The 16,063-nt window shown below is 42.3% G+C and overlaps 1 protein-coding gene across 4 annotated transcripts in view; it reads right to left on the bottom strand.

Moving 5' to 3' along the window:
- Positions 1-2,914: 2,914 nt before the first annotated feature.
- The window catches only part of psd2 (pleckstrin and Sec7 domain containing 2), a 30,978-nt gene continuing 17,829 nt past the window's right edge, over positions 2,915-16,063 (bottom strand). For 2 of the 4 annotated variants that reach the window (XM_047585308.1, XM_047585309.1), the window contains exons 4-15: positions 11,125-11,322; positions 10,851-10,931; positions 10,050-10,192; positions 9,720-9,780; positions 8,336-8,426; positions 8,134-8,177; positions 7,805-7,995; positions 7,601-7,671; positions 6,967-7,124; positions 6,478-6,622; positions 6,054-6,197; positions 2,915-5,770 (exon numbers count right to left, since the gene is read on the bottom strand). In XM_047585308.1, coding sequence (XP_047441264.1) covers positions 5,540-5,770; positions 6,054-6,197; positions 6,478-6,622; positions 6,967-7,124; positions 7,601-7,671; positions 7,805-7,995; positions 8,134-8,177; positions 8,336-8,426; positions 9,720-9,780; positions 10,050-10,192; positions 10,851-10,931; positions 11,125-11,322 — 1,558 coding nt within the window. In that variant the 3' untranslated portion in view covers positions 2,915-5,539. The remainder of the gene's footprint in view (positions 5,771-6,053; positions 6,198-6,477; positions 6,623-6,966; positions 7,125-7,600; positions 7,672-7,804; positions 7,996-8,133; positions 8,178-8,335; positions 8,427-9,719; positions 9,781-10,049; positions 10,193-10,850; positions 10,932-11,124; positions 11,323-16,063) is intronic. The other 2 variants (XM_047585311.1, XM_047585310.1) reach the window with 2 other exon arrangements.

Below are 16,063 nucleotides of genomic sequence, written 5' to 3'. Positions count from 1 at the left end.
TATTTTTGCGTGGCCGTATTGCAGTTACCCGTCTTATATCAAACCGCTGTCATTATAACCTGTTTCAGTTTCAATCACTGGCTCTTGTTTTTGGATATAAGCTGGTTGTGTTTCTCTTAAAAGATTTATAATAAACCAACAAAGTGGTGACTAAGTCTATGACCGGCTGATCCGAAATTCTTAATTTTAGGTTAATTAAACACATGGTGCACTGTTGGGGAAAAAAAACACACACTGCAATTACGACTTATTTCCATAGGTGTCGCCAGAGAGTAAAATTGAGATATTCACTTTATACCTTCACCTTTAAGCACAGTCTATGTACAAGCATCATTAAGACACAACCCATGTTGCTGCAATTATTTGAGGGCAGTGATTTTGCACATTGAAGTTTGTTTGTGTGGAGCCTGATAAACTGCCTCAAGTGACGTCACATGTTGGTCTGAAGACTTTTGAAGATCAGTTTAAAGGTGGAAAAAAAAAAGTTTCCTATGCAGAGCCTCGCTCTGTAGCTGATATGCACCTCCCCAGAAATGAAACTATAAGCTGCAGCGACGCAGAGCTGTGATTGGTTTGCTTGGTAGTAGCGTGTTTCCACTTTGGTATTATAGACTTCTCCATATCAATGATGTTTGAACTAATTGTTTGCCACAATAAAGAATCAGTAACATTAACTAAGGAGATTTGGAGATACAAACATTTGTATGACTCAGCTGCCATTGTTGGAAGCGAAGCAGGAAGTGGAAACAAAAGTTAACCCAACTGGCAAAAAAGCCAGCACATAAGCATAAATGGCTCACACCGGCACTGGCTATGTGCGTAGTTTATGGCGTCTTGGTCCCACAAAAGTCTATAAGCCTTTAGGTTAGCTAGAAGCTAAAGGCTACATTAGCTAGAATAACAAATGCTAACTTCAAGTGGTGTCATGTTTACCACGTTCAGGAGTAATCAACATTTGAATGGCAACTTCTTGTTGTATTCATGACCTCCTAGTTGAGGCCACGTGTGTGTCAGAAATGGCGGAAAGTGAATACTTTGTCATTGTGAATTTGTGATGTGTGACCTTCCTATCGTTGTGTTGTTGTGGTTGTTTTGCGTAGCAGCATTGTCTTTGTGACTATCAGCTGATGTTAACACCTGGGCATCAAACATTTTGTGTTTTGTGACTGTAGTATATCCTACTGAGTGGGTTGATTCTCTGTCTCGCTCACTGAGCAGCGTGTTGCATTGTGGGTAATGTAGGAACAAGACGTACAACATCTCTGGTTCTGCTGCACCAACGTGTTCTTTCTCTATCTCTCATTTTACCGCTTTTATTAATTAAGGACAAACATTTACGCCGGGGAGATAAACACTGTCACATTTAAACTAAATATTATTGCTCTTTAGTGAGATTTAAAACACCCTCCACTCATTTCTAATCTATAAAGGCTTCGTCAAAGTTAAAAAAAAATATTGTTTTAAAGTAATACAACTTACCCTTTGTTCCTTTAGTGGATGTTTCAGTCGCACATACACACAGTCACAGCCACCAGTGTCAGGAGCAACTACAGTGTGTGTTTTCAAACTGTTAGCATGCTGTATTAAATCTTTTTCTTGAGTCTTTAATCTTAACATTTGGACTTTCTGCTTCATGTTACAGCTTCTTGTTTTGTGAAAACCTCTGGAAGCCATGAGAGGCGGTATGTGGACACATCTGGGGGGCGAAAACCCCCTGTGCAAACACGAAACAGGTGGATATCTGGAAACCTCACAGAAACCTGTTAGCTTAGCAACATTACAGCTACAAACAACCCACAATGCAACACTGTCTTAAAGGAACAGGCTCAGTTGGCGAAGCTGAGATGACCTGCAACGTTGCCTCACACGTTTCTAAATTTATTTATTTATTTATTTATTTATTCTGGACAATATGTATGCAGGACCAATTCTGCCACAATAATAAATAAATTAATATATAAATAAGTACCTAAATATACGCCATAAATAATGAAATTAATACCTAAATATATGACATAAATGCGTTTTATTTATTTATTAATTGCATATATTTAGGTATTTATTTTTTATTGTGGCAGAATTGGTCCACTGTGCAGAATCAAGTTATCTGAATTTATTACAACATCTCAGTAAACACTAGTCCACAGTGAACACAATTTAACACTTTTTCTTTGTATGTTTTTGGTTATATGCACTTACTTTTTTAAAGGCATTAACTGCATTGCTTTTCAGCACGGAATTAAATATTTATCTTGTGCCCAACTCCCAAACGACACAAAGACTAAAAATAGCCAGGTGACTAGGCTACAACAAATAAGTCTCACTCTGACTTTCTTGGTTTTGAGTTACATTACGGGTCAGTTGTTTCGCAGTATTCACAGCTCACAAGTGTCTGTCTGACATTTTTGCCAAGTATCAGCAGCCTGTATCGTGAAATAAGTTTACGGACACAATCAGCATTTCTCAGATGGTGTAGCTGAACTTCTCCAACATATCTGCTGATGAAGGAGAAATGCTGCAAAACACCCGAGGTCAAGAAGGTGGTGCCTTTCAAGTCTACATTTGACTCAGTGAAAGAAAACGAGGAGGATGCAGCACTGTCATATCCTGATGTATCACACAAACGGTGATGCATCAGTTGACATACTAAGCCCGCTTTGTGGACATAAATTGAGACGTCTGACTAAAATATTTATTGTAAAGGTGAACTCTATGACGATTACTTGTTCCTGGAAGGGTAGACGTGTTACCTGTGGATATTAGAGCTCTCTCTTTGGTCTAGTTAACAGCTGCTTTGAAATTTAGTTCTTGACTTCGGGCTAAACTATTTAATGAATCCGCAACACATTTACCTTGAGAGGAAATTTTGTAACTCCTAAGAAAAAAAGAAAAAGAAGAAACATCAACCATCATGTGTATAAAAGCTTACTTTATGAAGCACAGACTAAATATTCAGTAAATATGTCCTTTACATGGTATGAGCATCCTGTCAAAAAAGTTCAGATATACAAACAAAAAGACAGATCCAATGCTGACATCAAAGTGCCGAAGTTGTCTTTTTTTTCCTGTTTTTTTTTTCTTTTAAATAAAACATAACAATCAACTTTTTTTTTTTCACAATCCTATATTACAGCACAGGCCTACCCTAGAACATCGGGAAACAATGGTTAGCACAACAGCCAAAGTGACTATAAGGGGAAGTCTCCCTGTAAGAAAGCAGTTATTTATCCTAACAATACAGCTTTAGAAAACGGTACTTCCTCCCGTAAAACTCAGCTCCTTTTTCAGCATTTTGGTCTGTACAAGAATCTGGTTCCAGGATTCCAGCTGTGATTCCAGGTTTCCAGCCAGATCCCAATCGGCCACCGTTAGTACGATAAACGAAGCAGCAGAAGCATTGTGTCCAGAGCCAAAGATATAATTGTTCATACCATTAATATCCACAACTCTGGTTATGTCGACATGCTTCGGTGCCACAGCAGGGCTGAGTGAGGGTACACTGGACTCACTGATCTACAGTTGTGTCATAAGCAAGAATGTGTGTGTGTTTAGAGGGGGTTGGGTCAATTAAGGTGCTCACAAACAGCAGTACCACCGCATCTCTACTTCCCCACAACCTTACACGAGTCCTACTTCCAGGAGAATCAGGCTTAATATGTTGTTTTCCTCGGTTTGGGAAAAAATGTGTGCAGAATGTCCGTTTTGGCTGATGTACACGGCCATACTAAGAAAACCAAACCAGTCTGTTCTTCTCAGAAAACAAGTCTCTCCCCCTCCTCCCCCACTCTGGGGCTACTTTGCTGGTAGAGTTGTTTTGCTGTCGATCCCTTATCCATTCACGTATGCTGGAAGGTTCACTGACTTTAGTACACTAAGTTGGAGCAGTCCTGCTGCTACGCTCTGCTATCAGCCAGTCTTAGTCCGAAATAAGCCGAGGCCAGTAACAGTGGAAGGAATACACCGGTATTAAAATGCCCAATATTATACCTGGCCACAAAACTAAGATAGGTCCACGTAACATGTTACACATCAGAGCACAGATTGGTAAGTAAACGTACATCTTTTGTCAAAAGAATAATGGCTGCTGTTGTGCTGGAGGATGCTTTTGAGAGACCCAGGCCTAATTGATGGCTGTATTATTCATCAGAAGGCCATCACATTGTTTCTCACCAAACATGCTCAATAAAGTCTTCGTACGATAACGTGACCCGGCTAAATTTACTTTTCCACGTTGCCTACTGCTTCGACGTCTGAAATGGAAACACTTTAAATAGCATGCTACAGCACACACATACTGTATGCCTTCCACCCACACCTTCCTGTTTTGCCCTTCATTTAAATTTTCAGAAACCTCACACCCGACCATATATTGTTACGTATCTACCAGCTCAGTGTACTAAAAGGAGCAGTGAGGGGATAATGCATAACATGGCACAGTGCTTTCCTGCAGTTACATACCGTCATTCCACTTTTACTCTCTAAGAACAAAGAGAATAATTAAAACACATGGTACTATTTGGGGTAGTGGCACCTCAAAAATCACAGGAACAGACGTTTGATCTCTCTGCGTCTGAGTGGCGTTTTCCAAAATCCCTCAACAGCAAGTGTTGAGGTGCCCTTGAGTAAGGCACTCAACCTCCAGTTCCTCTGGCGGAGCAGCTCAGTAAACAGTTTAAGCCATTGATCCACTTGACGGCTCCTGTACTCGTGTGAATGTATGTAAAAGTTCGAATGGTAACAAGGAAATATCTGGAAAAAAAGAGCCAGCACGCTTAGTGTAAACCCTTCTGTTGGGGCGAGTAAAGGTCTGGAGAGTTAAATAAATAAATAAATATGCTATACAGGGTCTTAAAACCTTCTGAGTTCTTTTTGATGGATATGTCGTATCTTCACTCACCACACTCCATCCACACTGTAGGTCCACGCCGTACACACACCTGTGAGTGGCTGGGTGTGTAAATGCGAGTTGAATAAAGGCCAGAATGCTAAAGTAGTACCATCTCTACTCATGTCCACCTCGAACGCTGCCTGACTCCCGGGGCAGCAGAGCGACGACAGGACACAGAGGACAAAGGCAAACCCAGTCCGTTCCTCTTTCTTTGTTCTCTCCGGCCCTTTTACTTATACATTATAAACTACTCAAAGTTTAGCTCATGACTGAAAACACATTTCAACTGAAGACAACTGCTTAGTTTTTCAAAATAATACTGATCATGTTGATATAAATAGTGATCACAGTTATGATCATTTAAAATGTGCAATAATAAAAGTTCAAATGAACTGAGGTTTGGCAGGGTTACTCGTGGGATGTCAAGGGCACGCTCGTCGTCTTCTTCATCTATTGCTCGAGGACAGAAACTTATCATCAAGGGTTGATAAATTCTGGGAAGGATAGTGACGGCTTACTGAGGAATGGAGGAGCCCAAAGCACAAAAGACTAATAACAAACCCAGTAAGGAGTTGTAGTATTAAGCTAGTTTGGCTTGGAGGGATGTTGCATTGCGGGCTGTGGCTACTGGTCCTCCTTCCTCCCTTGTCCTCAGCTCCTCTGTCCCGGGAGAGTGCATGCAGTGGCCCTCCCGTTCAGACCGCCGTGGGCCTGACTGATGGACGGGGAGGACTGCGTCTTGCGGAGGTGGCACTCGCGGCCAGCCAGGCCGGCCTCCATGATCAGACCACCCATCACGCTGGCCTCGATCTTCTCAAGGTCGTCCGTCTCTGCGCGAATTTTAGCCTGCAGGAGGCTGATGTACGTCTCATACCGAGTCTTCTGCTCAGAGAGAGGGAAAGGGGAGGGAGGAGGGGAGGGGGTAGAAGGAAGATGGATCAAGAGTCAAAAGGAGACTAATGGCCTAGTTTGAAACAGTTTGGATTCACTGGCCCCGTTTACACCTGCTATTAACACATGAGATATTTCACCTGTATGTCAGACCAGATGTCACGTTACAGCTGGCTGAGATATTAATATAAACCGTGGAAATAATGGTCGTAATATTTGTACTCGTGTGTTTCAAAAAAAAAAAAACACAGACGAATATGCACAAAACCAGTACCTCATATGTGAGGTAGTGCTCTTTGAGCCGGTACTCCTCCCAGTCTCTGCTTTTTGGGTCGGCTGAGGGCAGATTTTTTCGATGTTCTTCCAGCTCTAGGCTCATCTGCTTCAGCTTGCTCTCGTGACTCAGCAGCTGTTGCTCCTGCACCAATCACAGTCGGGGAAAAGAGCCGGAGGACGGCCAAAACAGCCAATCAGAGGCAAGCAGACACAAATAGAATATGTAAAATTGCCCGACCCTGCATAGCGGTTTAAAATGTATCATGCATACTGTGCACTGTATTCAATAGTGACAGGATAAGGATTGTAGTATTGACCACAGTATATTGTGTTTGTAGAAAAAGTGTAAGATATACAGTATTCAACTGCTTCTTCTGTATGTGTATGTGAGTTTGTGTGTGTCCGTCTGTCCGAGTGTGTACCTGATTGAGTCTAGTGGATGAGGACGGCAAGATGGGCCGACAGAATTTTTTCATGGAGCCGATGGCGGCGGGGAAGGCGGGAGCGGAGAACAGCGCCGCCACCAGGTTTATCCGGAAGATCCAAGACATCATCTCTTCCTCACTCCTGGAGAAACAGAGAGATGAAGGTGAAGGTGAAGTTAAAGAGTGAGAACGTGTGCGAAAAGCGCATTTTTTTTACTAAAAGAAAAAGTCTGCTATGTTTAAGTGGCTGAAGAGAAGAAAACTCAGAGAATACAGTTTAAATTAAATCACATCAACATAGAATCAGTTTTTATTTCGACAATGCATCTAAATTCAAGCTGGAAACCCTTTAAAAATGCATCACAAAAATCTTAAGTGTTAAAATTCCAAACCATACGTGTGTTAAATCAGAATTTCTGTTGGATTCTTGTGTGTCGGAGTTTTTGGGTGTTTCGAGGTTTTGTAAATGTGACTTGGATGACTCACGGGGCCTGCAGCAGAAAGACCCTCCAGTCTGAGGTTTTCAGCTTCAGCACGTTGGCTCTCTTGCTGTAGTCGGTGGCACGAGTGGCTAAAGAGTGGTGGATCCGCACTGCGTTCTTCAGGTCCACCTCGGAAATGTCAGTGTCTGGCTTGTACTCATCCTGGATGAATAACAGAACACATTTATATACATTTAGAATAACTGCAGAAACTATAGGTTACATCAAAATACATTTTCTAAATCACTCTTTTACAGCAAAAAATAAAATAAAAAATAAGCTTCATACCACCATCTTAATATGAATGTCACAGACACACAAGCCTATTTTATTCAGGTTGAACTTTAAACAACCTTGCACTTGGTCAGGACAAGCTTCCTACCAACAGGAGGAGACAAACACACACTAATGCTGCATTGCCTCGTCTCCTCTCTTAACGCTCTTGCTAATGTTCACTCCCTCTTAAATACACACACACACACACACACACACACACACACACACACACGCACACACACGCACACACACGCACACACACACACACAGCGGCTCACAGCAGCTCACAGCATCCACCACTGCTGTCACTGCGGTGGTGGATGTGTTTCTATGGCAACGGAGCAGAGGACGAGATGCGGTACCTTCTGGAGATATAAGATCATCCCCTTCAGAACCGCATAGAACTTCTTCCATCCACGGCGACCCCTAGGGGCTTTGAGAGAGAGAGAGACAAGCAATATTCATCTTATATCTACTGAAAAGATTACGGATTCTGTGGCTTCAGTCAAACGCTGCCAGCGTGTGTGTTTAAGTGTGTGTGTGTGCGTGTTTGAACGTGCACTCACTGCGTTTGCCATCCATGTCAGCGTGGCTCTTGCGGGTCAGCACTCCGTGTTTGTAGGTGACGGCATTCAAGAGAATAGGAATGGCGATAAAAGGGTTACTGCCATCCGTTACCCTGGCAACACGCTTACTCCCGCCCTCACACTGCTCCTCGACCAGTTCCGACAGACTCTTCCTCAGCTCCTCCTCCTCACTGCACGCACACACACACACACACACAAATACCCATTGAGATAAACCTGAGGTGATTGTATTCAAGTGTACTTACTGCAAAAAAAACTTGCATACCCCAAATACTTTCCCTTTTGATTAGCACAAAATGCATACTCACACTGCCCACTCGAGCTTCTCATTCTTGATTGAGTTATACAAGACCTGTGTGGGCAATAAAAGAGAGGAAACAATTCTTTCATTTCTTCTTTGTTTCTTTTCATATATTTTTAGCAGGGTTTCTAAGACCAGCACGGATTTCGTTCCGTGGAAACAGAAATAGAAATAGAGCTGAGAGCACTCTCTCCGGAGCGGAGCTGTACCTTTAATAACTCTTTGGGAAAGTCCTTGCCGTTATTGAGGCCATCTAGGTTGCTGATAAACTGCTGACAAGACATCTTCTTCCCAATGTTCTGAGGAGACATTAAAAAAATAAAAATAAAAAACAGAACAAAGAGTTCAATTTATTTTTTTTGTGCAAATTAGTGTTTATCTGTTTAGATTTCAAAGTTTCTTTCTAATTTTATTTGCTGGAGCCTGAATGCCTCTTTGCAACCACTGGGTGGCAATGTCACGCTGCTGGAGTTAAACTGATGGTGGTGAGGAAGGTTTTGTTTCCATTAGAGCTCGACAAGCATCAGCTTAGTACACTTTTCATCCATCTTTTAACCTCTAATTAGAGGAGAAGTAAAGAGGGTGTTTGTGTACACTGTGTCTGAACCAAGCTGCCAGTCTTAATGGATACAGATGTGGAAATACATACATACATATATACATACATATATACGCACACACGCTCCCCACCTCAGGGAGGCCACATAACAGACAAGATATACCTGTTCTCTTTTCAAAAAAGATTACTCAGGATTTGATTGCGTAAGAAAACATTACATGCTCCATTTAGGAGTAATATCCAATTTAAGGTCATAAGAAGGTAACATATACCTTTATTCACAGAATGTAGGACAGTACATCTTATTAAGCTAGACTCATGAAAGAGGCATTTTATAGACTACCATAAATTCAATTTGTTTTCCACTCTAAAGCCCCACACTGTGGATTTTACCATCGTCTGTACAAATATTTTTAGCTTTTATTTAGTAAACAGCGTGTATGTAGTATAATATGTTTGTGACGCTGCCTAAAATGAACTGTGTGCACCGACATATTATATAAATATGACATCAGTTTTAAAATTATGACTGCAGTTCTATTATTAGTGGACAAGAGGGGGAACAGATGTCAATGACGATCACGTTAGTACTGTAAGTATACTCACCACCTGCGGGGGCAGAGACAGACCAGGGGACCAGATATGGTTAGCAGGGGAAGGATTTGAAAAAGGAGGAAAAGGCATTGAAAAGAGAAAGATGATAATAGTTAGAGGAGGGGTATTCACTGGAATTACTATCAGCAGGGACTGACTTGAGTTGAGCCAGAGGGTCATGGCAAAAGCAAAAGACCTGTGATACCGATCGTGTTATGTTACCCAGACCACAGTGCTTCTGTTTTAAGAACTGAACAGTCGAGACTACGTGAGGAGAGGAGAGGAGAGGAAAGGAGAGACAAAAACAGGTCAGAAAGTAGGCCGTGAAGGAGAAAGAGAGAACTCGGGAGAATAAGACATGTATCAAAAAGAAGATGACACTTCCTGGAGCGGAAGAATACGGGGACTGGGAACCAGTAAGACAGAGAGCCTCAGTACATACGTGTCCATGTAGATCAGTGTTGAGCAGCATGAGGGCGCAGGTTAATGTGTGGGCTCCATCTACAGAAGGACATTACACAGGTCCGGGTCAGTTAAATGTCATACATTTCTCACACACACACTTGTGGAGACACGCTCCACATAGCAAACCAGACACAAATGACTTCACAGGAAGTCTACAAGCTAAAATAATCTGAACGGTTTGATTCATCAACATTTGGGATGGTTATATATAGTATAAAACGTGTTTGTTTAGTCAGTGTATATGAAAAACAACATGAGTTACTGTGTAAATAATATTATATCCTTATAATATTATTCCTCATTACCATCTTTTTCACCACCCTCACGACTCTGACCTTCAGAGGTGGGTGTCTGTGGGTTACAGTGGCAGAAGCGTCTGGAGAAATGCACAAGGACTCGCTCTCTCTCCTGGGTCTCTCCCATCAGTGGAAAGGCTTTCAAGAAATTCCTGCCACGCATAAACAACATTATGCAACATTTTACTCTGAGAAGAACTCAAGCCTGCTTTTAAAACTGACCCAGTGTTCAAGCAACCTGTAGCATTCTTCCATTAGGAATGACTGCGTGTCATCTCTTTGACTTGACAGCAGGCAGTGATAGATGGGCAATAGATGGATTCATCTAAGTTTGCAACCATGCCTCACAATACAAGTTTCATGCTGTGCATTTTGATTAAGATATTAATGCAGATCTCATCAACAAACCTACTATTGTTGGGTCCAGTCTATTAGATCTGATTATTATTGTAAAATTGGAATTCTCAGGATATTACCTCAATTTTTGACTATTTTCACTGTTGTTTCATCACCATTTGGAAGAATATGTTGTGAGCAAACAGTCTATCTGGCTCTGTCTGAAGTGAACTCACGAGGCCTCTTAACTGCAGACTCTGCACCGAAGGCAGCAGCTCGAGACGGCGACATGTCAGGTACAAGACTTCCGCAGCTGTCAGCTACACTGGCTAACAGCACTCGACACGACAACTTGATTAGCACGCGGCTAATGCATTGTGAGGCGGTGACGTGGAGAATCTACATACGCCGACACAACCGTGCACGAATATATCTACTACCGCCACACGTCACAAGTGTTGAGTGCGCGTTTACCTCAGGGCTCGATCCAGCGACAGGCCGGAGAAATCAAAGAAACTCAGGTACTCAGATGCCACCAGCTGGCTGAACTCATTACTGCGGAGAGATAGAAAGAGCATGAACATGTATAAATGTTGCACTGAAAAGGCATTTTGTTGTGTGTTAAGCACATACATATGTGTTTGATGCATATCGTTAGCCTAATAGCTAATTTTTTTATTGATATCGTAACAATAAGTTAATTATGCTATTAGGCTAACGACATGTCACTGTGTGTGTTGGTGCTCACTTCTTGCCCAGGTGTCTGGCCACATCACAGCGCTTGAAGCCCTCGAGGTGAAAGAGGCGCTTGGCCAGCCTCTTGGCGGCCTCGCTGTCAGCTCTGCAGCCATTGGCCAGAGTGTCCGTGCTCCCGCGCTCCAAACGCTCCAGACTGCCCAAATCACACTCCTCTGAGTCAGACAGCACGTCTGTGAGGCTGGCATCGCTGGGGAGGACAACATACGCACACATAAATTCAAACACACACACACACAAGTCGGTGCCCAGGTTAATGAATGGAACAAATGTCCGTCGTTACGCGCCCACTCACTTAAAACCAGACGCAAACTGCTTAAGCATAAAACTCAATTATACGAGCGTATGTTCACATACACAAACACAAGTGAAATGAGGTTTTATATGACTTGTTATGACAGTGACCCAGTTTCACTGTCACTTTATGTCCTACTTTAATGCAGTGGATGTGAAGGCTGATATTATGCTGAAGACTTCACCTGCCCTAATCTCTCCTAAAAAGCTCCACTAATCTCAGAGCGTGCGGGCCTCTCTTAATTGAGTTGAAGCTATAATATAAAACTCTATTTCAGCCAAATGTGGCCAAGACCTTCGTTAACTGCGATAATAACTGCAGTGTGATATTTTCTCACCGACCTCAACGACTCCCATCAACTTGCCCTTGAGTAAAACACCCCACTTCGCCCGCCATGTCTCTCACTAGGCGTCCTATTCCAGCTGTGAATAAGAGCATCTGTCAGAGGAGGAAGCAGCGAGTTCATGGAAAACACTGAATGTACTCAGTTAACCCTGCAGGAGTCGCTAAGGTTAGCAAAAAATAAACCGAGCGGCCCAGACAGCTGAGGACACAAATGAGCGCGTTGGAAATTAACAGGAATCAAAGACTACCTTGTTTGAACTGATAATCCTTCAGCTACACCGCAATGTGTCAAACTGAAATGCATCAATATTTGTTTAAATGATGTTGAAATAAACTGTGGGGATTATGAAAACATCCTCCAGCCATGTTATCTTATGTTCCAGTAGATTTCCACAGCTTTTGTTCAGTTTATTTTAAGGCATTTTAACCATTTACGTCGTTGAGTCGGAGACGTGTTACTCAGCTGCCTAAAAACTGAAAGGAAAAACGACACCCTGAGACAGCGGTTCATGTTTTAGTAATCAATTCCCTTGCATTTTTAATTATTAACAAAAAATGTGATACATTTTTGCAGGGGATGGAGAGGGACAGACAGAGTGCTGCAGCGATGTAGCGATGGACCTACATTAAACTAAAAAGAGATGTATCATAAAAATTTAAACTGCTGAGGTCGAGATATTCTAATTTGTAGTCCGTGGCATGGGTCAAGCTTCAGAAAGACACAAAATGAGACACGTCCCCTAATGCAACTCGGCAGCATCGCTCCTCAGGCCCTCCCCGCCTGGAAAATGCTTGCATATTTCAAATACTGTACCGTCGGATTACCTCAGGGTTTCCGTAACAAATTAAGTTTAAAGTTTAATTTGACCAATCACGTTCCAGCCCATCACGTTTCCAAGACTTGATAAAGCCCCTTTCAGAGCCACAGAGGACTTGTGAGCAGTACTCCTTGTGACAGTTATACTGATTTTGATGTGAAAATGGTCGCAGCCCATTACCATACAGAAATAGGGCCATCGCTGCAGACTGTTAACGCAGTGCACGGCTTGAAGGACAGAGTTTAATGAACTGTCAACTCAAAGGTCTCGCACTCACTGTAACTGTTAAATTGTTGTCTAGAGCACAGAGTCAATGCAGAGTATTAATTAGCGCCCCGTTTATTTATTTATGACTTTCTGTGGCACTTAGATTGATGCTGAGATGTTCCCTGTACACTTTGCAAATTGCTACAGACCAGAGTCAATCACTGGGGAGTTAATTAATCTTTTTTTTATTGACATTTAAATAATCAGTTGAGCTTAATTTTGATTACAGGTTAAGAAAGTGTTCAGTCTTCAATTATTTCTGTAGCAAGAACCTTTTTTTTCTCTTCACATCTTATTTAAAATGGCTGTAGCGCATTCCTTCCACCCAGCCCCCACGGAAAGAACGTCTAGCGTTCGAGTAAAGCAGCGTAACATTTACCATCGTTCATCCATACTGAACGGAACAAATGTAAGCCGCGCGCTATTATTGTATTCGCTAGCAGCGTAATGACAAATGAAGTGTGCGTGCGTTCACCTCCATCAGCCTCAATGGCATTTCCTCATTTCCTGTCTGTGTGGCATCTGCGCGGCACCGCCAGCATTCTCACCAGATGATTCAGATGTTTTTTGCATAATCTGATCAACCCAATTTCATTACTCTCGCAAATTCAATACATTATGCACTGCTGATTAGTGGGTTACTATGGATACAGCGGAAGCTGAGGGTTCCAAGCCGAAGGGAGAATGACAGTCGACCATCACGGACCAAAAAACACACAAACCAGAAACCACAGGAAAATACGCAAATACACAAGGGGCTTGTTTTTATAACAAGGGGTCAGTCCCCTGACTTCACGCGCTAGTTTGGCTGACTATGCAATACAGTCATAAAGCTGACCTAAACAAACAGGCCCACATTTCCTTCTTCCAGGCGAGGTTACATTATCTCGGCTGATTCATTCATTTCAGAGTATCTTCATCTGGCCCTTGATCTGCCAGGACAAGTAAGTTAGAAACAAGAATCTATTTCCCCAACAACGAAACCACTCCAAGAGTCACATGAACTACTCCATCATGATGGGGAGCGCCATGCATACTGACAATGAGATCGCAGATAGAGTTGGCAAAAATTAGCCGTTTGCAGGGTCTAGGGATCAGCCTCGGGGACAGGGTGGGGAGTTTCCGGGAAGAGTAAAACTAATGCTCTTTCAAGTGGAGAAGTCGTCATCTGATTTGGTTTGGGGATATGACTTAAATGCTTCCCGTATAGTTCCCTCAGGAGATATTTTGACCACATCCATAAGGAAGGAGACCCCTAGATAAAATATTCCACCAAAGCTGAGAAAGTCTCGCTTAACTTGAGAATGAAACAAGAAAAAAAAATCAACAGAGATAAATATGAATATACAAAATGTGTATACGCACACATGCACTATATGGATGTACATCAAACAAAATGTCACAAACCATCAAAACAACATCCACCCTGGTGTTTGCAGTGAAATTGCTTTCGCTTGTCTGACCATATTAATTCAGTACATTCAGAGAGAGCTCATAAATCATTCAAAGCCCATATCAGTCATCAGGCTAAAAAAGATGCCAGGCTCCCCCTCCGCTCTGTGATCTCCGGCGATGACAACACACAAAGCACTAGGACGAGAGACACAATAATAAGTGTCAGATATCTAAAGTTGGCCTTTTGTGCAAAGACACTTACTGAGTTACCGAGGGACAAGTGGCACACAGTGAAGCTATTAGTCTATCTAAAGGCACAACTCTGTATCCCCAGGCCACGCTTATTCAGTCACTGTGTCCGCCGCTCAGTCTGTGTGTGTGAGACTGTGTCAGAGTAAGAGAGCGTGATGAGGCATGCCAGTGACTAACATGCTAATCTGCTTAGCTGTACTTCACTGGTACCCACACCTACAAGGTGTGTCTACATTGCAAGGTGTGTATGGCCGTGGGGAGAGGGGTCTTGATTGCATCTTCCAGGAACACAACAACCAATTATGACATTTACCCGAGTTGTGTAATCCTGTTCTTTCATAGATCTTTCTTTTGTTTTCATATTCGTTGACGGACAACAGGGGGTACGGTGAAGTTGTTTGAGTTTGTCTAAGCGTGCGTGTCAGCCAGGAGGACATATGATGCGGCTTGTAGATAACTTTTGTATACAACAAACTAAAAAAAACCTACAGGACTTCTAATTTATTTATGTATTTTTAAAAAAACAACAGCACCTCCCTACATGAAAACAAACTAATCATCAAGTGGACTGATGGCAGCAACAACTTTACACAAACACACATTCGCACGTGATAACTAAGATAAAGTAGTCCTCTGTTGACTTTGCGACAGGAATAAGGCATCTTCCAGGTAGTCTATGTATATCTCATGGACATGTTTGATAGCTTGTATTGGGCGTGTATCATTAATATTATGATATTGCATTAAATAAATGAGTAGCTAATAAACCTGTTTTGTTGATTTGAGTTGTCAGTATGCCACACATAGTGATGGCTGACTTATTTAAGTCTCTCGACTTATTGACAAGACCTTTAAGTCCTGATAAATAAAATGGAATCCAATCCTCCATATTGATCAGAAGCCACTATCAAGACATCATAGGGATGGGCTATTTTAATATATATATATTAAAAAAAAGTACGTTTATATCACCTGCGTGTATTTTTAGTGCCATACTAAGTCTCTAAGAATATTATTTAAGTATCACGGAGTCTCTTTTGGTCAGGACAAAAATACACCACGGCTACCTCATTATTTCCACTTTGCCACGCAGCATAATGTTAATGCTCCCACCCATTTGGACGTGAACGCTTAAAATCGGTGCACTGAGATGTTAAAACTTACAGGAGTTGCAGCAAAAAGTCGAAGTGAACATCATATTCCTCTTTCCACATCTCGGATTTTGGAAATCAGCGGTTAAAGGCGCGCTATGGTCCGACCGCCTCATCATCCAGTTGTCGGTAAAATCCACATCGGCCCGGTTTGTGATTAAACGTCAAGCCCTGATCAGATGTCTTCACCGGCGGTCAGTTTTTACGTAATTACAGCGTATGCGGAGGTTATAAATTAAGATTGTAGCGTTAATTCCGCCGCGGTGTCAACAGGCAGGGGACGTGTTGTGTGTCCCTTGAAGTTTCTTGGCTGGTCTGAACGCTCCTCCACGGTGGAGAGGATGTTGGGGGCGGGGCGAGCGAGTCGACGGACTTTTCCTGATGAATTACACTGTTCCTAGTTGTGGC

This window comes from Mugil cephalus, chromosome 5, assembly GCF_022458985.1.
Source record: "Mugil cephalus isolate CIBA_MC_2020 chromosome 5, CIBA_Mcephalus_1.1, whole genome shotgun sequence".
NCBI lineage: Eukaryota > Metazoa > Chordata > Actinopteri > Mugiliformes > Mugilidae > Mugil > Mugil cephalus.
The sequence above is the reverse complement of the archived record's forward strand: the minus strand, read 5'-3'. Positions and strand labels throughout refer to the sequence as shown.